Below are 22,765 nucleotides of genomic sequence, written 5' to 3'. Positions count from 1 at the left end.
AGTAGCAATTGCATTGGGACACCTGAGTGGACATTAAGGGCTTTTCCAAAACTCAAACCCAGGTTTTTAATTACATGCAAAAATCCATCCCAGTAGGATGGATATTGTGCCCAATATTGTGCCCCCCACATGCAATGATAAGAGGAAAGGGGGCTGCTGCTGCAAGAAATGCATCAATTCTCCAAAAAACATGATCAATGTTGCTTCATTTTTATTTATATTATTCATTGTTCAGAGAGATTTAAGACCTACTTTTCCCCCAAAGGGGACTCAAAGCTGCTTACATTTGCCATTCTCCCTCCTCTATTTATCCCTACAACACCACCCTTTGAGGTTGGTTAGACTGACAGAGGTTGGCCCAAGGCCAACCAGGAAGCTTCCATGGCAGAGTGAAGACTCTTCCAGATTCTGCTCTGACACTCTTAACCCTTAACCCCTATACTGCTATGTGTGCGCTTCAGCACTGGGGAGGTAGAAGCCACAGCCTGAAAGAAAGTAAGAGGGAACTGCTGCAAGAGAAGGGGAATAGCTGCTGGTATATTTGTTCCCCACATTTTAAATAGCTACATGAACACTCTCATTAAGGCATTGTAAGAGTATTCAACTTCTAAAATCAATTCACAATTTTTGAATTTTTTTAAAAAGGTCTCAAAGAGGAACAAGCATCCTAAGGCAAACCGTGTTGTCAATGACTCACTTCTTATGTCCGGGCATGCATAGAACGCAGGGATAAGAAGTCAGTGGGGGCAAAATGGTTTGCTTCTCCACCGCGCAGCTGCAGGAAGGCCCAGCGCCATGGTGCTGAGCCTTCTCGCTACCTTGGGGGTTCTCAGTTGGGCAGTGAGAAGGCAGGCTAACCGCCACTTTCTCCCTGCCCAGCGAGGGGGCGGCAGAGTGCCTGCCGCTATTCAGTTAGGCAGGGAGAAGGCTTTCTTCCTGCCCAGCTGATACGTGGGTGAGGGGGGCCAGTGGCAGAGTGCCCGCCTGCCCATGGATCAGCTGGGCAGACAGAAGGCTTTTCCCCTGCCCAGCGGATCTGCGGCCCAGCCCAGCAGCCCGCTGCTGCCCAGCCAGCAGCCCACTGCGTTGTGGGGCTGCCTGGCCTGCTGCAATGCGGGCCAGCCCAGCCTGCTGTGTCCTGTGCCGACCCAGCCCAGCCTGGCCTAGGCTGCTAGAGCCCATTGTACTTTTTCACAACGGGCTCTGCCGCTAGTGGGAAATATGCACTGCTCATCACAAGTGATGTCAAATTGGTCACTAACCAAGAAAAACTCATGATATGCAACAAAAGTGAATGTGTAGAATTATAACATACTAGGAAAATCTTGTCATGATATCATCTTGTCAGCATTGGTAATGAGACAGGAAACATACATCTCAATTCAGTCTAGGTGGATGCATTGTCTTGAGCTTTGTTATTAATTGCAATATCAATGCTGATTTCTTCACATCCACTACCCCTCTGCATACCCCACCCTATTCAATCATGCTTGCCATTGTCATTAACTGGCTGTTATCATTCAGCTTCCGTAATCACTCCACGCTCCAAGATATAAGGACAGATGGATCCACATTCTAGCTGTATCTGAAGAAGTGAGCTGTGATGCACGAAAACTCATACCCTACCATAAATGTTGTTAGTCTTATAGTGCTACTCAACTCTTGCTCTTTTCTTCTGCTACAGACAGAGTAACATGGCTACCCATCTTGATCTATCTTATTTTATATCACTGTGTGGGTGCAGTTCTGACTGTAGCCTCAGATTGGGGAATTATGCTGACAGCAGCAGTGCATATGCAATTTTTCAGCTGACTACAACCCTGCTTTCAGGGTAGTACTCCCCCTTTTTTCCTACCCAAAAGAAAACTTGCATCTCATTCAAGAGTTACAAATCTTCTCTAAGATTTGAGTCTAATGACAGCTTAGAGACCAACAAGATTTTCAGTGTGTAAGCTTTTGAGATTCAGAACTCCCCTTCTTCAGACACAGTAGAAATCGAGATCCCTGAGCCTTTATATCCCAGCCAGTGAATGGCTGTCCTCAAACAGAGAAACTGCAAGGGAAAATTACAATGTGAGATTGCTGAAAATTAGTTCATTTACAAATTCAGAACAATATCCCCCTTAGTCTGAATAGAGACTTAGGATTCTTATATCATTACTACGGATGTAATTTCTGACCTCATGAAGCTGCATTGTACCTTTGTACTTTACATCCTAATGTCTTCCTTTGCTATGCCCCTCCCATCTAATCAAGCTGCATTGTTCCTTTACATCCTCCTGATGCCCTCCCTTGTAATACCCCTCCCACCTTTGGCTGGGATATAAAAGCTCCTCAGCTCAGATCATCATTCCTACTTGTCTGAAAAAAGGGGCTCTAACTCTCCAAAACTTACACAGTGAAAAACTTGTTGGTCTCTAAGGTGCTACTGGACTCTAATCCTGCTATTCTATTGCAGACCAACACGGCTATACTCCCCCCCAAAAACTTCTCTAATTAGTTGGGAAAGAAGTATTGTGCTGTTCCCACTAAAAAAAACCCTCCCATGCTGTTCCCACTAAAATTCCCTTCAAGAATTAGTGCTTTCATTATTTTTAAAAACATTTTATGCTGAATCTATGCCATGGTCCTTATGTACCCCTTTACCATCTGTGCATTCAACAAATTCCTCATAACAGAAGTAAAACCTAACTTCTTCATGATATTATTTCACATTTCCCCCCCCCTTTCCTTTGTGATTTTTTTACAAATAAAAATGCCAAACTTCTCAACAGTTGCCCCCTCTATTAAATTGTTTTTAGTGAATTACATTTTATTTCAAAATCATCTTGGAGGTGGTCTGCATCTCCTTTTTTGGGTTGCAGGGCAAGATTGGGGCCAAGCTACCCAAGCAGCTGCTTAGGGTGGCACAAGGAAGCGGCTGCCAATGCACCACAGGGGCTTAGCTTACTCCTGGCAATTGGAGGTGTGGGAAATGATGGGTATCACCCCCACAATGGTGCTTGGAATAACAAAATTCCCTGGACCAGCCTGATGAGTGGGGATGCTCATACTGTTGTCCTTTTCGTTTACCCCAAAGAGCAAGAGCAGCACAGCTGTTTCCCCAGAGCAAAACTGCATCCTTCCCTTACACAGGGATGAAATACTGTATGAAAATGAACAGATAGGAGTATTATGCAGATACTATAAACTTGGGAGATACTTATTTAGGAAATGTACATGCTGCTTCTCCAAAGTCTTGTTCAAGGTCACTAACAGGTAAAAACAAGCCATTAAAAACAAGCTAGGTTCCTAAAACCAGCATAAAACAGCCACTAAGTTCCCTTTAAAAATCCATAAAACAGACTGTTGATTGTCTCAGCTTACCATATGACCATGTTTCGTGAGCAGATGCCTTTTGTCTAAATTTTGCAGCCAAATGTTCAAGTCGCTCAAGTCTTCGTATTTCATTCAGCAACCATTCTTCATAGCCCTTTTCTGCTTGTTCAAGCCTTTGCCAAGCACTGGCAATATCCTATGTAAAGTGTGGAGATGAACAGCTTTAAGCACCTTTTGTGATGTATCTCAAAAAAGTTTTCTGGCATTACACATCTTTTGTTCATAGGATCTCACTTTCACTTCCTTTTATTGTCTCCCCACTGATGAAATTTAGATGGTAAACTTCTTCAGCCCACAAATAAAGCACCATATATTGTATGAGAGTGTATTAGAAATAAATAACAAGAGATGTGCCAAATGGAGCAGTTAAGCATTGGGATGTAAGGAAAGGGGGAAACAGTAACTGAAAGTATTTGTAAGTCTTGTTATTTCTTTGCAGCTGTGAAGAAAATTAAGCAAGCAAAATCAAAGCAAAATCAATTTGCACAATGCAAAAGCATTGAGGTAAAATAGACCACAGTGTTAATTAGCGCATGTGAAATATTTAGTATGGAATTTGGTTTAGATTTGGTGTACTGTATACCCTCATAGATCACTCGCAAAGGAAATCACTCACATCTTGCAAAATAAGAAATTTTCTATATAAATTGGTTAGAATAAATTAGGAACTAAATTGCCATCATTACTGTTAAAAAGGGAATTTAGAGGCAAACGTTCTTGTCTTGATCCTTGTATCAATACTGTGAATTTTTCAAGGTAAAAAAAGTTTTTAAAGTTGTTATGTTTTAAATGTGAAAGATGAATATGGATGTATTGTTCTTTTAACACTTTTTTAAAGGCAGAAAATCTTCCTGAAGCAGAAGGCAGATGCAACACTGAATGATGATTGTAAGGAAAAATTGCAAGACTGGATTTATAATGTGGGTGAGAAATTGTTACCACCTTTAAGATTACCGATTTCCTACTTAAACATCAGAATAATTAGAACCAAGTAGTTATGCGCTTTCCCAAGATTAACAAAATGTTTTAGAACTGAAAGTGAAGAATTAAAAAAAAATACATACTGAAACCATCTTGCCCTCTGATGGCATAAAAGCTGGCCTGTTACTGATTCGTAACTTTGTCTGCAATGTATTGAAATTGATCTCCAGCTGGCATTTTTCTTGGACCTTGGGTGGCTTGTGCTTGCGACGATAATCTCGAAAGTCTTCTAACTTCTTCTGCATAGCTGCCATAGTCTTCTCTGGAGTCCTGTTTTCCAACCAAGGAGTTGTGCGACGAATCCATTCTAAAAGCTGTTTTGCACACACATAATATTGTAAAGAAACAGGTAAAAGCCAAGCCAACAAAAAGAAGGTATATCCTCCTCAATATTCTGCTTAGTTTATATAGACCTAGGTGGGTTTGTTTCTTGACATTTTTATAGCCAAAGTGGACAATGTTTTATAGCCAGAGTGAACAATATCCTGTACTATAAGACTTATGAAGTAAGTAGTATGGGCCGTTTTCACACTACTAACCTGCTTCCACAACGTTGCGAAATGTTGCGCAAAAAGCACAGAAGATAGCGTCTTCTCGCGAGAGTTTTGCACGATGTTGCGTAAAACTCTTGTGAGAAGACGCTATCTTCCGCGTTTTTTGTGCGACGTTTCGCAACGTTACGGAAGCAGGTTAGTAGTGTGAAAACGGCCATGGACTCAAGAAAAAAAGATGATTCCTAGGGTGATTTTGTGAGAAAATACACATATAAGAAAAGATGTGAGCAAGTGGATACTTAGCTTCAGGTGAACCAGCTCTAGACTAAACAACATTTCCTCATTCAGATCCAGAGCAGTGGGGGAAGATGGTAGTATTATTTGGCAGCACATTGTCTCCTTGTGGCACCCTAGGTCAATCTGTAAGGTTGGCCAAGGAGGAAGACATGATGGTACAGATTGGGGTGAAAAAGCCCTGGTGATATGTGGACAGAAGACCAGGAAAGGGACATCAGTAGCTGTTGCAGCTTAATATTTGCATCAGTTTCTCAGGACCATGTTTCCCAAGAAACCTTCTTCCCTCAGAAGACTGAAAACTCTGCCTTGGCCATGCAAACTAGAAGGCAAACCCCACAGAAAGGACTGAGGGTGGATGAGGGGGTAAACCAAATATAATGCTGCTAGACAGGCACAATAGAAAGAAAAATGATTTAGTTTCACAGAAAGGGCAGTTAGGAAACAGGGTGGTAGTTAGGAGACTAGGTGGTGCTCCCTGGCATAGTCTAAGGCTGAATCCACACACCCGCGGAGCGTCCCAGCGTTGTGCTAAATGTTCGCTAAACACCTGGAAGTGTAGTGTCTTTCTAGAGTGATTTCTGAATCACGCTAGAAAGACGCTACATTTCCAGGTATTTAGCGCAACGCCGGGACACTCCGCGGGTGTGTGGATTCAGCCTAAGAAGGCCTGGCCCAGGCTCTTTCAGGGGCAGCCACAAGCATACCATGTGCTTCTCTCTTTTTTATCATATACTTTTTATTAATTTTCAATTAGGATACATACACATATGCATAAACATAACATCAAGGGATATCAAACATAATATCATAGGATATCAAAGGAGATAATATACAACAAAATATGTATTATATTCATTTTCCATCTCTACAATTCCTTCTTCTTTATATTTTCTTTTCCTTATTCTAGACCTAGTTTTCCTGTAAGGCTCCTCTACTTGATTCTAATATTCTCTCCTATTCTCATATCATATACTTAATTTCTTGTTCCATATTTTGATTTGACCCATATATAGAAGGGTGTCCATCTTTTCTGCGAGTCATATCTACTTTGTTCTTTTATCAGTTCTGTTAACACGTCCATTTCTGTTGTTTCTAAGATTTTTTCTATCAATTCTCCTTTTGTTGGTACCTCTATCTTCTTCCAATATCTCACATATGTTATTCTTGCTGCCATAATTATATGAAGCATCAAATACCCATTTTCCTTCTCTACCCCCTCCGGCATAATGTTAAGTAAGAACAGTTCAGGTTTGAAAGGTATGGTCATGCCTAATACTTCTTTAAGTAACCCATGTATCATCTTCCAATATTTCACCACCTTTTCACATGACCACCACATGTGATAGAACATACCTATCTTATCTTTACATTTCCAACATTTATTGGATGTGTCCGCATACATTTTAGCCAATTTCTCCGGTGTCACATACCACCTATAGTACATTTTATACAGATTTTCTTTGAATGAAACTGACTTTGTTATTTTAATATTCGTCTTCCATATCTGTGACCATTGTTCTAGGTCTATATTATACCCCAAATTTTGTGCCCACTTTATCCTGCAATCTTTTATTACTTCATCTTCCCTTTTCAACTGCATTAGATATAAGTAGAGTTTCTTAATTATTTTTTCATTTGTTTCCAGCAGCAATTTATCAAAGAGAGACTGTTCCATATAGAATCCTTGCGGTTTATCTTTGGCAAAGCTGGGTTTGATTTGTGCTCTTAGCCACCAATCCATATGTATATCCTGTTCTTTTAATTCCTCTATTGAGTTTAGCTTTCCATCTTTTCCTAAAAGTTGCTCATATCTATATATTTTCTCCCAGCTTAGGAAATTTGGGTGGGTAAATGCTTCCACTGGTGACACCCATTTTGGGATTCCTTTGTATATCTGTGGTTTTAATTTCTCTGACAGTAACATTAAAGACTTTCTTATTACATGATATTTGAAGTACTTATGTACCTCAACTTTTTGATACCAGAGGAATGCATGCCATCCCAATTTAAGATCATGCCCTTCTAACTTTAAAAGCCTTGTATTCTGAGTTAAGATCAATTCTTTAATCCATACCATACCATGTACTTCTCAACAGTGTTGGACTGAATAGATGTAACTTTTCTACATTGTTCCTGCCTTGGTTAAGTCTAGAAATGTGTTCAGTAACATTTTAAAAATTGTTCATTCAAATTAACTATAACTAATTATCAGAATAATGACTGCATTGTGTCAGACTCCAGTGTTGTGTGAGATTTCTTTTACCTCACTTGCCAGTCGTTCATATTCTTCCATCATTTTTTCATTTTCTTGATTCACAGCAAGTACCTTACAAATCCGATTAGCAGCTGTTTCTGCCTACAAAACAAAGTAAATTGCTATATGCCATTACAAAAAGACACAAAACAATAAAGTTTCCTGTCCTGGCTGGTATTATGCAGTGATCTCTAACACTGCAGCCACAGGGTACCATGGTGCCTAGCAATATGTTTCCTGGCACCCGCTTGCTTCAGCCCTAAAAGAAAGAGCCAGTCCTGCTTTTTCTACAGCTCAATGGAGCAGGAGATGCTTCAGAAGACCTCAGGAGGCATCACTTCTATGGCTGCAAGGAGAACCCATTTGGAAATAGCTCTACACATCATAAGAAGGTGCTTTGCTTGGAACCTTCCACAACTTGTTCTCTCTCGATGGCAGCCATTTTGTGTCTACCTCCCATGGCAGTCATTTTCTGATGGTGCCCACTCTGCCCTGCCACAAAATTCCAGAAGTGCTCATAGGCTCAATAAGGTTGGGAACAACTGGTGTAATGGCTAGAATGCTATAATAGGACGGGGGAGATCAGAGTTCATATTCCCACTCAGCCATTAAGTTTAGTTTATTCAGTGTTTAGCCTGCCCTCACCGCAAGCGGCCTCAGGACGGGGTACAGCAGTCTTAAAATACAATTCCACTACGGGATAAAATACAATACAATAAAACAGAAAAAATCACCAATTAAAATCATATACACAGAATCATAGATGGCCACTTCCACATTTCTGCCCCCAACATACAAAGATGGAGGGAAATGGACAGGTGAGATGTAATCAGCTACATACATTAAGCTTATCTGGTGACCTTGAGCAAATCACTCTTTTGGCTTTACCTACTTCACGGGGTTTTTATGAGGATAAAATGGAATACAGGAGAGCCGTCATGGTGCCTTAAGCTTTTTGGGGATAGAATGTAATTAAAACTGGACAGAAAACTAGTATGAACATCCAATGGCTACTGCAATGTAACACAATGGGCATGTCCATTGAAGGCGGTTTTTTTTTCTTTTTAGTTCAGGCACACTGATTCAGCCCACCAGTCCTGTCACAGCAACATAGCACCTATTCATGAAATCCCACTGATCTACAGGAAGTGTCTATTCATCAAGGTGGGGCATTCCATGTGAGAAAAGGCTGCACATTGCTCACTGCCCCATGGTATCTTCTTCTTTCAGGTATTGTTTCCTTCATTTCCCATTAGCACAGAACGGATTGGATCCAATCTACTGACAGTGGCACTCTCCACTAGCACAAGATTTTCCATGACACAGGAGGCTGTCTCTTACATCACAGGAAGCTCCCTCAAGCACTGCAGCTATGGGAGCAGATCCATCCGTGCCTGTGTAAGCCTGAGGCATCTACAAGATCATTACGGTGTTCTTTCAGTGGGACTTGCACAGCAGAACCTCCTAGCAGACTATGCCCTGCAGCACCCATCCCAGAGAGTAAAAGACTGGTATACCCCATATTTAGGAAGTGGGTCCAAAAATGATGCACATAATAATTTTACCACTTAAATGACTAGAATAATATTAATAACCATTCAATTTAAAGTGTTGTTCAGGAGGTAAGTCATCTTAGATATCAAAATGTTATTATTTCAGTAATGTGTAGATTTAGAGAGAACAGTGCTATAAGCCTCTGTTATAAAAAATACTTTGGGCCTGTTCACACAAACATGCTGCATTAATTTTCTTCCTTTGTTGGCATGTTCAAGGGCACGCACAAAAATCTCTGTTGTGAATAGTCACTTACATTTGGACACCAGATTGTAGCAACCTAGAAAGGGGAGCTAAAATAATAGAAATTGCTATCATTTAAGTTACTTCCCAATGACTGCTTATCCACAAAAACAAAAACAACAAATAGATTTAGGATGATGGTGTTGGTAGTGTTGAAAACATCACTGCTGGTTTTAAAGTACACTGGAGTGATCCATTTTGGCTAGCCCATATACGAACATAGTCTCCATGTGGATTGTAGGGGTCTGGTGATCTGAATCCTGCTTGCCACTTACAAAAACTACATCAGGTAGTATCCTTATTTGTGTACTTTGGCTGTAGTTCATAAATGACATACCCAGAATCCCATAAGATAGATATAATACAGACCTAAATGCTAAGCAACAAAACAAAAAGGACTTGTGAAGCCAGCTATTAATTCTCAAAAAGTCAAGGGAAAAAATCTCCCTTTGAATGAATTTGAAAGAAATTACACCTGTTATATACTATGGTGTGGACACATTTGTAATACTGTGTACAGTTCTGGTAGCCATATCTCAAAAAGATATTGCAGAGTTTAGAAAAAGAGCAGAAAAAGAGGGCAGCCAAGACAATTAGGGGATTGGAGCATCTTTCCTATGAGGAAAGGCAGAAGAATCTGGGATTGTTCAGTTTTGAAGAAAGACACTAAAGGGGGAAATCATGGAGGTTTATAAAATTATGCACAAGGTGGAAAAAGTGAATAGAGAGAGCTTTTCTTCCTGTCCCATGATACTAGAATTCAGGGGCACCCAATGAAGTTGATAAGCAGTCAATTCACTATGAACACAAGGAAAGTAATTAAATTGTGGCATTCACTGCCAATGAATGTTGCAATGGCCATGAGCATAGGTGGATGGCTCAAAGGGGGATTAGACAGATTCATGGAGGAGAGGTCCATCAGTGGCTACTAGACATGGTGACTAAAGAGAACCTCAGCATCCAGAGCCAGTAGACCGCTGAATTCCCGTCCTAGGAAGCAACATCAGAGAAGGCCCTGGATGCTATGCCCTGTTCATTTCCCTATTTGGGCAACTGTTTGGCCATTGTGTCAAGATTGTGCACTAGATGGACCACTGGCCTGATCCAGAAGTGATTTTCTTATGGTCTTATATATCCTTTTGCAATTGAAGACCAATCACACACCTGAGATTTCACTCCTGTGCTGGGAAAAATAGTATGCTATTATCTTCTGGTTTCTATAGAAGACATACTGGGAAAGCCAACATTTTTAATTTATTAAAGCAATTACAGAAAGATTTTTTTAAAACTCCTGTGCCTTGGGGAAAGGGATGCATAGCAGCCAACATAATAGAGTTATAAGACCAAAGAGATAACGTGGAGCAAGCTAATTACATACCAGTTCAATATAATGAGGAAGTAGCTAGCACCAGATGCTTCAGAGTCACTCTTCACTGGGCAGGACAATTATCTACTGACCCACCTTTCTCATTTTTCACTCCTGGCAACATTTGGAAACTGACATTCCACCTCCATCCCTGATCGCTAAGGTAATAGACATTCCTAAATCTCTTAATCATTCAGATGCACAATAATAACAGTACTAATTCTATTTAAAAATCTTTTTCAAATAGTAAAACATTTATGGGAAAGAAGATTATTAGCAACTATGACACTCCAGTATGTTTGATGCATTACTCATTTTCTGTAAGGGTTATTTTGGTTTCCATCACTGTCTATGGCAATGTAGATGACATACTGTCTCCTGATGTTGTCTAGTTTCAATAAAGATGGTGCTAACTCAAGGTAACTCTAATTATGGTACCATCTGGACACCATCTGAATTCTCATCAAATGAAAAACAAAAGATGATGGCTAAATAGAAAGAAAAATAGGGATGCAACAAATTTTGGTCATAACATTTGTCAGGATTATCAAAATAAAGGTTGGGGGCAAAAAAATCATGACTTCCTGTTTATCTTCCAGTGCATTGTTCATAATTTTGGTAGCTGCTTTTTGCGCAGTCTAAAGCCTTGCTATCTTTTAAAAAATCAGGCTCTTCTTTCAGATAGCAATCATGGCCTATCAGGGATCACATGGGTAACTTGTTAAAATTGTATCATTTGGATTTTGGATGTTCTCTTTTGATTTTGGCTACATGATGATACCATAAAGCCAAATCTTGAAGCCATTGGCAAGATTGCTCCTAGTCAATCTCTCCCACCCTTGAGTGATCTACAGAGGGCTGGAAGATATCTAGAAAGATGCAAGTGCTATAGAGCCACTGGAAGACCTTTACAGAGCAGTGAAAGGAGCAAAGAAACCTTATTTCCCTGCCACAATTCCATCAGCTGTTTTGTGACCACCTCAATTGCTTAAGGTATTTTGGTATCTTCTGACTCCTAAATGTGAACCTTTACAGGCTCACTACCAGACAATTAGATGTGACATGTTCACAACGTTTTTTTGCTGATGAAATAGCACAAATATGCTCTGGCCTGGATGCCACCTGTAATATGAGGATTTTGACAGGATCATGGCACCTGTGAAGGCCACTACTTGTGCCCTGGATCCTTGCCTAACCTGGCCACTAAATCATGTAGAGCCCACATAAATGAGCCCTTGATGACTATCTAGGGTTGCCAGTCACCCGCCCCCAGTGGAGAATCCCCCGCTTCCACCCTCCACCTCTGCTTACCCTTGCCAGCTAGGGGGGATGCGCCTTCTGGGGCCCACTCCCGGGTGGTGCAGCATGCTTCTGTACACTGTAGCAGCCCAATTTGGGCTGCTGCAGAGCATGGGAGCACTCCCGCACTTCTCAGCAGCCAAATCCAGGCCCGAATCAGGTTGAATCTGAACGGATTCGGGCCACTGCAGAGCTGCTAGAGAAGTTAAGACAGCTACTAAAAAGTCTTCTTCAAACTCAAGTTAACCTGGGAGATGACCTTGACACAGTCTGTCTAGACACTTGGATCCACACCACTGTAATATTGAGACTAGATTACTGTAATGCCCTTTACATAGGTTTTCCCTTGAAGCCAACTCAGAGACTCCAGTTGGTACAGAATGCTACACCTTGATTATTATCAGGAGCTGAGTGAAGCATGTATATTAGTCCCATTCTGCAGTCCCTCCATTGGCTTCTCATCAGTTACCAGGCTCAGTCAAGGTTTCAGCTGTCACATACAAAGCCCTTCATGGCCTTGGTCCCTCATATCTATAGGACTGCCTCTCTCCCTATGCCCTACTATAGCAGTTTTGCTCATCTGAACAGAACCTTCTGCAGTTTCTCCCCGCAGTAGAGCAAAATCAGCAACTGCCTGTACATCTGCATTCTCTGTAGTGCACCCCCTCCCCTTATGGAATGGCCTGCCTGAAGAGGTCAGGAAAGTTCCCACTCTCTTAGCTTTCTGCAAAACTATGTGAAACTGATGTATTGTCGAAGGCTTTCACGGCCGGAGAACGATGGTTGTCGTTCCTAAATGTCGTTCCTAAAAGACCACGGCAATACAGCCCGGAAAACCCACAACAACCATATGTGAAACTGAGTTTTTCAGGAAGGCTTTTTTACACAGATAATAGTACTGTGTGGTAAGGAATAGGTTCAGAGAGACGTACTGGAAACAGGAACTGTAGACTATACTACTGCATAGTATATGTTGCTGTAAGTGTGCTTCTACTGGATAGTTCCACTCTGTGTAATGTCATGTCAATTTGCTTATGTTTCGCTTCAGTATTGATTTCAGCTCTATATTGGATCTCTGCTTGTTTTCATATTTGTTCAAATTTTGCATTTGCATACCCTATTGCATAGTTTATTGAATGTCCCAGTCATTGATCAAATTGACCTATATTGTATAATCCACCTTGAGTCTCAGCAAGAAAAACAGAGTATCAATATATTGTCGAAGGCTTTCATGGCCGGAGAACGATGGTTGTTGCGGATTTTCCAGGCTGTATAGCCGTGGTCTTGGCATTGTAGTTCCTGACGTTTCGCCAGCAGCTGTGGCTGGCATCTTCAGAGGTGTAGCACCAAAAGATAGAGATCTCAGATCTGCTCTCAGAGATCTCAGAGATCTCAGAACTCTGTCTTTTGGTGCTACACCTCTGAAGATGCCAGCCACAGCTGCTGGCGAAATGTCAGGAACTACAATGCCAAGACCACGGCTATACAGCCCGGAAAATCCGCAACAACCAGAGTATAAACAAATAACGTAAGAAGTAAGAGCAGGAATTGTTCTCTTTCTAAATAAATTTCCTAACAATGCCCTCTCATTGTGGATTTTACCTTAATACAAGGTTTAGGACACAGCAGGCCCGAGAGTCTGGTTTTCAGTTTTGTGTAAACATACATTTTTTTACTGTTCTAGCTAAATTAGAGTTTTCAGCCTTGAGAATGATAGTATATGAATCAATGGCTTTCTGCCCAGAATAAATCCTAGAACAAACAAAATGAAGTTTGCAACAATTATCCCTTGGAACACTCATCATGACTCTAGAGAAAATGAAATGGTCATGTCATGTGCGACTCAAATAATTATGTCTATACCAGATTACCAAATCCTAAAACTGCCAAATATCTCAAATCTGGGTTGTAGTAAGACTATCTTATCTCTTCTGAAAAGGTTTGGTAAGAATTTTAGAAATTGCATTTCATTTTTAGAGCAGCCTAGGTAGCAAAATAATTGTTTGTATTTTTATGATTACTGTTTTTATATTGTAAGCCACCTTGAATGCTGTAAAGTAGAAATGCAGCTAATAAATATTTTAAATAAATAAATAAATATGTCTGATATGGAATCATTGCAAAGGATTCTGTGGCATGTTGTGAGGTGTAGTCAGTTCTCATGAGGTATTGATCACAAGCTACGAGGACCTGTGCAGTTCTGTGCAAAATGGGAGCACCCCAAGAACAAACCTAGCATGCTTCTGTTTCTGGAACCAGGCCACATGCTGTGTTTCAGGGAATCTTTTCTGCTTTTACTGTTTTTCTTACTGATAAGCCTTGGAGGAACCACATCATTCCCTAGAACACAGTTTGAAAACCATTACCTTAAACCATCTGTGCAACTCAAGGGGATAATGCAGTGTTATGCATTAACTCTTTTAAAAAAGATATTTAGACCCTGCTTTTCTTCTTAATGGGGACTCAGTGACTTGTTCCAACCTCATTTTCCCATCCCTCATTTTGTTCTCTAAAAACAACCTTGTGAGGTAGGCTAGGCTGACAGAGTATGACTGGCCCATGGTCACCCAGCAACCTGGCGGAGTAGATTCAAACCTGTGTCTCCTAGATCCTAGTCTGTTGCTGTAACCATTACATGTATACCTCATTTGACCTTCTTGTAATCTAATCACTGAAGAGCAGTGAGCAGAATATTTTGCATTTTACCCTTTAAAAGGAAATAGTAGTGTTTATCTGTATTATGATTAGAGATGGGCACGATTGGCATTACGATAGAAAAATACACACAATAATGGCGTTCTCGCGATCGGCACCCGGCGGATTGGTGCTGTCCACGGCGACCGATCCAGCGGTCGGGCGGGGGGGGCTTGATTGGGGCTTGATCGGGTGATCGTTATCTGATCGGGGATCCAGTCACTCTGGTGCCAGCAATCTATTCCCCTGGCAACGGAGCCAGGGGAATGCCTGAGCTGAGTTTGCCCTCCTTCCGTCTACCTGGAAACCCGAACGGAAGCCCAGCTTTCCTTGATCAGCAGGGCTTCCTTCCAACCACGGAGCAGCAACGCACTCACCAGTTGAGAGAAGACACCCAGGGGAGGGAGGGGGAAGGGGGTGTTCTGTAGCCATGGGCACTCCAAACGTTTTTTGCTTTTTAAAAAAACGGGGCTTTGTAGGAGGAATGGCTGTTTTTCTGTCTGTCACTCTCTGTTTTTAACCTGCTTTTAAAACACTGTATTTTGTGGGAAAACCTCATTCACGGCTCTGTGTGTGTTTAAAATATGCTTTTGGAAGACTGGCTGCTTGCTTTTAAAATCGGGTGGGGAGGAATGGAGGATTCTGTCCCTGCTTTTTTTTTAAAAGCTGGCTGAAACATGTTGATGGGGTGTCTCTCTCTCTCTATTTGGAGAGGCAGGGACGGGTTAAAAACTATTTTCCCCCTCTGCTCTGTGTGTGTGTGTGAACGTTTCCTCCCTGAGGGGAGGCAGCTCGTCGCCGGGTTAAAAACTCCCCCCCCCTCTGCTCTAAGTGTGTGTGAACATCCCCTCCCTGAGGGGAGATGGCTCGTCGCTGGGTTAAAAACTTCCCCCCTCTGCTCTAGGTGTGTGTGTGTGTGTGTGTGTGTGTGTGTGTGTGTGTGTGTGTGTGTGTGTGTGTCAACGTCCCCTCCCCGTGCCCGCCAGGCCCGGCGGTCACCGCCACCACCCACCTTCCCACATAGCTGGGAACAGCGGGGTGCCCCTCCACTTTGGCCTCCCTGATCCCCAATCCACGGATAGGAAACGGGAGATGATCGGTGTGGATCGGTGATTTGGGGTCAGCGCCGGTACTGATCCCCAATCAGCTTGATCGGTAATTTTTTTTGGATCATGCCCACCTCTAATTATGATTGTGATGAGAAGATGAAAATTGCTTTTGTAAAACATTAAAATTTGACAATATCACAAAAAAAATTGGCAGTTGCATTCTACGTATATTTATGTTAATTAAAAACAATATTGCTTTTAGGGCAAATAAAACCCCAATGAAATGCACAGAACAAAATACTCAGCAACCCAAAAGGGATACAAGATGAATACCTGCTCTGCTCCTGCAAAAGCATGGTAGAAGCAGGAAACATAAGTCATGATAGCTCTTTCATCAGGCTTGGGAGTATTCACAATGTCTACAAGAGAAGAAGAAATAAAACACAAGGAAGGAGGAAAGGAAAGCATAAGGTAACTGTCATCTTGTTCTCTTTTCTGCATGCAAGGCAGGTGCTTGCATGCAGCACCACACTCCAGGCTTTGCAAAGCTGAAATTAATCATCTGCTAACATTTATACATGCTGGCTGAAAAGACAAAATATTGAACTCAAACTGAGATTCTGGGAGGGAAAACTTAGAATATTTCCTCTGCTTTTATGAATAACATTTGCAGAGTAAATAATGCATACTATTATTTTCCACCATAGTATGCCCTAAGTTCAATCAGTCTAGTCCAGTTTTATCTACAAAGAAAAGATTGGTTGCATGGTTAATGTTTGCATGACTGATGTTTGTGTCCCAAGTTAATATGTCTGGTTTCAGTGAAAACATAAGCAAGATGACATGTGGACTCGTGCTTTTCACAAGTGCACATCTGAGAAAGGTACTCTTGGGGAAAAGTTGGCCCTAAATTTCTGCATGAATAATGTAATTTTTTTAAAAAATAGCATATTTTAAAGCATGTTGCTTATTAGCAGTTAAATTTTCTAAAAGATAAAATGTTAGCTTTCTAGTGTACATGTTAAGATTCATAGGTACACTGGTGGTTGAATGCATTTTGGTTTTACAGCTTATGAATTCCTCATAAGCAGCAACATGGACATAAGCAGCAATCTGAAGATCTCTCAGAATTATAACTGAACTTCATACTGTAGGTTCCCGCACCAAATCTCCCAGAATTCCCAACCTGGAATTGGCAACGCTAGCAAGAAGCCTTAACTCTAATCTTGGTCCATGAATTGAATGTCTGCATTGACGTTGCCGACTCTTGAGTTTGGAAATTCCTGGAGATTTGGGGGTAAGCCTGACAAGGGACTATGGAAATATAACACCATAAAGTCTACTCTCCAAAGCAGTCATTTTCTCCAGGGAAACTATCTCTGTAGATCAGAGATCAGTTGTAATTCAGGGAGATCTACAGGCCTCATTTGAAGACTGGCAACCCTAGTCTATATCAGCAGGAACACGAAGGTAAAACTGGGGTTTCTTCAGAAGCGATATGTGTCTTCTGTAGGAATTACAAGAAACTTTACAGTTTTACAAGAGAGTTTCCAGCAACTCCTAAAGAGGCACGACGTTACAGCTGTTTTTTGTTTCTGGAAGTGACATCACACTGTTAGCCCAACTGTCATTTAATTTTTTTTCTGCCCCCACAGATGGAAACAAGATCTGGGGGTTGGCAACTAGTACAAACACTATGAACTAGCCATTCTGAAATTCACCTGAATGCTGGTGCAACATAGTGGTTAAGTGGTTGGGTTGCAAATCAGCACTCTGCTGGTTCATCTCCCAGTACTACCATGATCTCTTCAGGTGGCCTTGGGTAAGCCACTCCTCTCAGCCCCAGCTCCCCGGCTGTGTTGTAGGGATAATAATAACACTGACTTTGCTCACCATTCTGAATGATCACTAATTTGTCCAGAAGGGTGGTATATAAGCACAATGTCGCTGTTGTTACTAATACTACTACTGTCATGAACTCAACAGGTGGCCTTGTGTAAGCCACTCCTCTCAGCCCCACCTGTATTGTGGGGATAATAACACTGACTTTGTTCGCTGCTCTGAGTGGACACTAATCTATCCAGAAGAGTGGTATACAAATGAACTATTATTATTATTACAAAGATAACTAAGCAGAGTATCTTAGAGCTATTTCAAAGATACTTACAAATAAATGAAAGACGAATGATCTTACATGTATAAGTACCCAAAACATCCCTGTAGTCACTTTTTACTTGGGGCATTTTCTAGAGGCTAATTTCTACAAGCCATGTTGTATGTATAAGTATTAGAAGCATCAAGTTTGCATATGGAAATAAAAGTTTCCATATAGAAACAACACATTTTCTTTTTAAAGTTATGTCCTGCAATAACTCTATGATATTTGGTTGCATCCTTTGCTTTCCATATCTATGAAACTCTTTTCATGTCTTTCTGCCCCCAGTAAAACAACATTTCTAAGGAGAATGTGTCATTATACTTTATTCCTACAGTTCTGATTCTGAAATCAGGCATAATGAGGATAACAAGAAGCAGGGATTTGTAAAAAGGCCCTGGGGATTTTAAAAGCAATTACAAGAACACTCAATGAATTATCATACAGCACCTTCCACAAAGGATGCTCATTCTTTGACAATACTTAGAAATTCCCATAGTGGTAATAGGAAAAGATGTGATGAAAAAGTCTTTTAACAGTCATCATGCATTATCTCTGTATGAAACATCTTACCAACTGAGGAAAGTATGTATTAATTATTTGTATAGATGTTCCTCTCAGAAGCCCATATTTAGTTTTATTACTAATTACATTTTAAATACAACTATTAACTGTTTTGTGTCTGTGCTAATTCTAGCTGAGTAGGGCAAAACTACCACTGCTGCACGCGCTCCAGAAGTTGTTCCTTGGAAAGTGGGCAACTTCATGATCTCCATGACTTCTAAGGCCATATAACTCAAAATCCAAGCTGACCTTGCTTTAAAACAATTAGAATGAAGAAGGTACCATAAGCAGCAGGATTTTACCACTGAAGCACAATGATGCCAACCTGATGCCTCGTTCAGGAATTCCTGTGGACGATGTGCTCACTAGGGCTCGCTAGGGCTCTGTGACAGAACAGCTAGTATGCTCATACAAGTATCACTCAAAGTTTCTGTATTTCTCAGTGTTCCCCTTCCAATTGGCCTTCTTAGGTAATTTCTACTCCATAGTTGCATTGTATATGATTCATTTATTCAACCACCCCAAATGTAAAGATTCAGCAGAATAATCTGCCCTCAGAGGAGTCCACATCTTCTGTCCTTAGATGAGCCATGGCATTGGATTTGCCTCCTTCCTATTAGAAGGTATATCCAGATCATAAACATAGGGGATTGTCTTCTCTGATGTTTACACTCTAAAACTAAACATTTTGGGAGTATAAAAGTGAAATGTGCCTCTGGTTTTTAACTCAGAAATAAAATTGCTCCCCTCAGGTATCAGACATTTAGAAAACATCCCCCTAGTTGCTGAGATCCCATTGTGGAGTAGAACAGTCCCATCTTTCCTTTGTTCCCCTTGTGCTACCTGACTTCCTTTGGCAGGCAGGAAGACTCGAGGAAAACAGAACCCACTGTTTACTTCCTAACTGGGAAAAGCCATGGAAAGGGCCAAAAACCTCAAAGCATTTTGGTCAGCCCTGTATGTCAGTTGCTCATGAGAAGGCTTGCACCTGCAGTTTTTGAACAGTTGCCACACATACTCAAGTTTCCCCTCCAGCTGGAGGAGGGTGGCCTATGGCAACAAATCATGGCCAGCTTCATAGACCTTAATTAGATCAAAATATACATTTGGCATTCTCTAAAACAAAAGGAATTACTGAGTGAGCACTGTTTGTTTTCAGGTGGGTAGCTGTGTTGTTCTGTGGTTGAACAGCAGGCTTTGAGTACAGTAGCGCCTTAGAGGCCGCAGGACTCAAATCCTGCTGCTTGGTTTGGAAGAGATCCCTCTGTCATGAAGTGTGCCAGGGTGGGGGTGGGTGGGGGTGGCATTGAGAAGTTGCCTTTTGTTCAGCCTTCTGCTTATTAAAAGTAATCCCCACCTTCTGCATCCAACATCTTCGGGATATCCAAATGTTTTTCAGCAACATCCATGGCAAGGTTTATATTTCCTAGTGGATCATCCTGCACAAAAAGCAGAAATCATTACTGGCATATCTTATACAAGATTGCTACAATAACTGTAGGAAACATTGTTCATTCAGAACCAGGAAACATTTCCCAGATATTTCCCACAGTCTCTTTCTAAACCATAGTGTCAAAATAAGCCAGTCTGATCCTTTTAAGAAGAAAATCTCATCTTGTTACTCTTAAGTAAGCATGCATAAGATTGCCACCTTAGTTTTACTTGGAAACTATTAGGAAACCATAGATCTTGTGGCAGGAAATGGCTACATGAGAAGGTGTGCTAGATTGTACAGAAGTATCCTTAAGAAGATATGTGGCAAGAATAAAAACCAAGCAGCAAAAATGTTCAGGAAACATTGGATGCTGCTAGCTATAGCTCAGAATTCAAGATGAAATGTTTTTTTAAAAACATTAAAAAAAATATTTAGATGTGCCTCCATAATATCATATGAAAAATATACTGGGTGTGGCTTGCCATTTAGGTGATTATTTCTTATGCTAGATACTGCTGTTTGGCAGAGGGTTGATCATAAGTCACTCATCTCAGCCCCAGCTCCCCAACTGTATTGTGGGGATAATAATAACACGACCTTGTTCACTTCTCTGGCTAAGGCACTAATCTGTCAAGAAGAGCAGTATATAAGCACAGTTATCATCATCATCATTCGAATTATCCGAAACACAATCAACAATAAGCAGAGGTCACATGTTATTATTGATTGGCCTTACTAAGCTGATACAAGTTTCCACTGGAGACCTAAGTATCAACCAGATATCGGCATAACATCTATGCTGTTTCCAGTAGCGCCATCTTTTGCAGTTCTGTAGGTGTTATGTCAGAACGCTGCAGTTTTTCCATATGAATTGCAAAGTTTTTGTTGTTGTTGTTGTTGTTATGCTTAACCTTTTAAAGGTACTTAAAATTAAAGTATCATGGATGCTCAGGAAGTCTTTTTCTAAATCACTCTAGGGGCCAACCTGGCAAATGATGGAACTGGAGAAGATAGACTGTTTAAGAGTATATTCTCATGGCTACTTCAGCATACAGGGACCCACCTGGGTAAAGCTTTGTCTATAGCAGCACCAGTCAATTCAGTACATGGCAAATGATTACCAGTACTATCACCCAAACAAATCTTGTGCATGGTGTTTAACTTTTCTAAAATTGTTGTCAATTGTCAATACGTGAACAATAACCCACAACAGAAGGGTCTACGGACCAACACCTGTTAGTCTTATAGGCGCTACTGGACCCCTGCTTTTTTCTGCTACTACAGATAAACACGGCTACCCATCTTTATCTATCAGCACAGGCCCCTGAGTGCAATGACAGTCCCTGGGAGAAGAATCAGTGGTCTGGGACTGGAATGGCAGTGGGTGTGGAATGACAGGGGATGTCATTCCAGTCCCAGAGCCCCGACTCTATTCCCAGAAACAGTCGTTCCACTCTTTGACCTGTCATTCCAGTCTCTGAGCACAGGTTCTGTTCCTAGAGGCTGTCAATACATTCTGGGGCTGTCATTCCAGTCCAAGAACACTTCTGCTACTCCCAGGGGCTGTCATTCCATTGTGGTGCCTGTAACTCCACTCCTACTACCAGGGGCTGTCATTCCACTGTGCAACCTGTCATTCCTTCCCAGAGCACAGATTCTGCTCCGAGGGGCTGACATTGCACTCTGGGAGCTGTTATTCCAGTCCCAGAATGCTTCTGACAATGTTTTAACTTTTTTGTTTCACTCGTTCCTGCCTTGCTGTTTATCATCATCATCATATTATTTTTTCTATCCTTATTCATTTCTTTGCTGCTGTGGACCCCTGATGGGGAGAATGGCAGAGTATAAATGAATTTTAAAAATAAAAGATATATATTGCTTAGGCCTTTGTCTAATTTTTCAGTGGTTGACATTTTCCTTCTCTATGCCTCTCTTCCCCCTAACCCTATCTTATGCTCATATACTGGCTCTATGTATGCTTGGGAGGGGGTCTGTACAGAACCTCCCTACAGCATGGGCAAAGAGCAGTGACTTCATCTAGTACAGTGGATTATTTTGCAGAATACACTACAGCCCCTCTCATAACATGTTTTAGTGACCCCTAGAACACAGTTTGGGAACCAGTGGTTTCCTGAAGTGATTTATTTTCTAATCAAGTTCACTAGCAAAGCCAGGAAGGAAAGTCACTTAAGTTACTTAATCAGTCCTGTTTACTGTTAAGGGGAACATGCTAAGCACACAGGAAGTGAGCTAAATCACTGCAAATCAGCATGCTGTGTCACCCAGACTTTTGACCTTAGATAGCTTGGAGTAGTCAATAAGATCAGGTCGATGTCTGTGGATAAGTGCACAGAGGCCAAGGCCGTCTTTCCAGCTTCACAGCAAGGAACCAAAAATAAAATGGAAAGATGTTAATAAAATTATAATAATCTGTATGGCAGCTCAGCTCAGCTCACATGCAGAAATAGCACATTTTGATCAGTAATGATAACTCATACCATTTTCTATAGTTCCAGAGATTGTTGGGTTTTATTCTGTATTCAGTACTTAGGCAAAATTTCCCAAGAAAACGAATGTAATTTTAAAAATTATTAGGAATATATCACACAAATCCAGTTTTCTGAACCATGGTCACTGCCATGTAAACAACTGAGTAAATCCCATGCGCAGTTCAGCACATATAATGAATGGACATGTGCCTACTTGATCACATGTTCTTTTTTATGGTTATAATTTTTATTTTATTGTGGAAAAATTGAAAGAAAGAACAGAAAGGAAAAAGAAACACATATAACTAATAAAAGCCTACAGTGGCCTACACAAACAGACCTAAAAAGAAAACTAGCTCATATCATTAATCATCACAGTTTTTCCCCTCCGACACTTCATCCTTTTCACAGCAATCAGCTGGTGGTCTAATTTCTTTCTTTTTTTCTTATTTTATATATATAAAGATTTATATAAAAGATATATATATATTGTTTCATTAACATCCTAGCTCC

The 22,765-nt window shown here is 41.0% G+C and overlaps 1 protein-coding gene across 1 annotated transcript in view; it reads right to left on the bottom strand.

Annotated features, from left to right (window-relative positions):
* The window catches only part of ACTN2 (actinin alpha 2), a 100,075-nt gene that overhangs the window by 29,332 nt on the left and 47,978 nt on the right, over positions 1 to 22,765 (bottom strand). Inside the window, exons 6-11 of the mRNA XM_054975153.1 lie at positions 22,059 to 22,137; positions 19,686 to 19,767; positions 15,943 to 16,028; positions 7,414 to 7,506; positions 4,443 to 4,673; positions 3,367 to 3,514 (exon numbers count right to left, since the gene is read on the bottom strand). Coding sequence (XP_054831128.1) covers positions 3,367 to 3,514; positions 4,443 to 4,673; positions 7,414 to 7,506; positions 15,943 to 16,028; positions 19,686 to 19,767; positions 22,059 to 22,137 — 719 coding nt within the window. The remainder of the gene's footprint in view (positions 1 to 3,366; positions 3,515 to 4,442; positions 4,674 to 7,413; positions 7,507 to 15,942; positions 16,029 to 19,685; positions 19,768 to 22,058; positions 22,138 to 22,765) is intronic.

The sequence above is a fragment of the Eublepharis macularius genome, chromosome 1, assembly GCF_028583425.1.
Source record: "Eublepharis macularius isolate TG4126 chromosome 1, MPM_Emac_v1.0, whole genome shotgun sequence".
NCBI lineage: Eukaryota > Metazoa > Chordata > Lepidosauria > Squamata > Eublepharidae > Eublepharis > Eublepharis macularius.
Note: the sequence above shows the minus strand (reverse complement) of the source record. Positions and strands in the feature narration are given on the sequence as shown.